This window comes from Austrofundulus limnaeus, unplaced genomic scaffold, assembly GCF_001266775.1.
Source record: "Austrofundulus limnaeus strain Quisiro unplaced genomic scaffold, Austrofundulus_limnaeus-1.0 Scaffold7, whole genome shotgun sequence".
Taxonomy (NCBI): Eukaryota; Metazoa; Chordata; class Actinopteri; order Cyprinodontiformes; family Rivulidae; genus Austrofundulus; species Austrofundulus limnaeus.
In genome coordinates, this window is record NW_013952409.1 from 1,487,245 (window position 1) to 1,489,029 (window position 1,785).

The 1,785-nt window shown below is 34.4% G+C and overlaps 1 protein-coding gene across 5 annotated transcripts in view; it reads right to left on the reverse strand.

The window, feature by feature from the left end:
• The window catches only part of wnk4a (WNK lysine deficient protein kinase 4a), a 55,364-nt gene that overhangs the window by 5,436 nt on the left and 48,143 nt on the right, over nt 1–1,785 (reverse strand). For all 5 annotated transcript variants that reach the window (XM_014032463.1, XM_014032454.1, XM_014032445.1 and 2 more), the window contains one exon: nt 696–783. In XM_014032463.1, coding sequence (XP_013887917.1) covers nt 696–783 — 88 coding nt within the window. The remainder of the gene's footprint in view (nt 1–695; nt 784–1,785) is intronic.

A 1,785-nucleotide genomic window follows, 5' to 3' on the forward strand; every position in this document is an offset into this window, starting at 1 on the left:
GTACGAACCCTTTGTACGAACAAAAGTAAGAGAAATTCAGGATAAGAATACGAACATGTTCTTGCATAAGGCCCAATGTTTTTATTTACTACTACTGGGTGTTTTTAATATTTATTTATCAAAATGTTCAGATAAGTAAAAACAGCGTTCTATGACTTTTTATWCTTTTCAAAATATCACTGTGGTTGCTTCATTTCCTTCAATAGGAATAACTTCTACAARTAGCATTTAGCTACTGTTCGGCTAATTTTAGCATCCATTTCCCCCCCTACTTTTAGTTTTACCAATTTGTTTTGTTGATTCTAATTTTGGTGTCCGTTTTGCTACTTTTACTAGAGTTTTGCTATTATTAGCATAGCTGTTTTGCTAATAGACCATTTCATAGTTAGAAACGATCACAAACGTGCATAAACATAGRGAAGCCCAGCTTTTACGGGTCCCAGGTCAACTCGATAAAAGATATAAAAACACTACTGGAATTACGAAAACTCGAGCTCAAAAAGCATATTTAGATATTCATGACAAATCACGTCTACGATCTGAAAGGAAAGTGTAAAAAAAAGTTTAAATTAAAGTTTGCAATTACAATGGAGTTTTCATTGTAACCTCAACTTTTTCTCGATAGGCCCACTTTGCGCATTTGTGCTAATTTCTAACTATGAAATGGTCTATTGGCATATTTTCCAAGCTCTTACCAGATYCATCAGGAGAAGTTTTCAGTTTTGTAGGACTGGTGTTTGTCTCAGGTCCTGCTGGATGGAAGTGACTACTGACTGAGGACACCTGGCAACATGAAGAATAAATAACTAATTAATAGGGAAAACACAAGTTAACCAAACCTAATAACAGTAATAATACTAATAATAGTAATTATAATTTGAACTAATTGTGGTCTGTGCCTGTATCAGGTGCAGATTTAATTAAAACACTTTGGTTCATCATTTGGTCAAGTATAACCTGTAGAGTAGTCAGATGTTTTACTCAAAGAGTTGTGATACTTCATAGTAATATTACTCAAGTAAAAGAAAAATGTATGATACAGTAAAACTACTTCTAAAAGTATAAATTTTACAAGAACTTACTCAAGTAAATGTAACTGAGTAAAAATAATTAGGTACTATGACAATTTGACTCYTGTGGATTTGATTTAGAACTGGCTTTGTTCTTTGTTAAATATTTTACTGCCCCTGCTTAGAAACATCATCAAGAGGAGATGCATGTTGGACACTATYTGGCTACTGGTGCTAACCACTTCCATATTTTCTGGGGATGTCAGGTTATTTCTAACTACTGGGCACAGATTTGGTGCAAAAATTCCACTTAAATGTGAAATATTGTATTTATGTGATGTACCTACAACAAATTGGAATAACACTGATAAAAGACTATTGGGTATGTTACTTGTATCAAGCAAGAAAGCCATCACAAGAAAATGGCTGAAAGTCGAATCCCCAACCATCGAGGAGTGGATTAACATTGTACAGGAAATATACATCATGGAAAAGTTTTCATTTTCCCTCAAGATGCAAAAAAGACATGCTTTACAAGATCTGGACCAAATGGACTGAGTACGTAAAACCTTTGAGATCAGACTTTACATGAGCAATACAAATTTATATTCAAATAGTTTGGTTAGTGTTTACTGACATGATTCCCATGTGTGTATGTGTAGATTTGTTTTTGGTGACATTTGGGGGCAATTTTAAGACAAAATGCCGGACAACTGGTGCATTTGGGGACCTAAGTTGAGTCCCCGTTTGGTTTAAATGCCATTGGTGGGTTGGG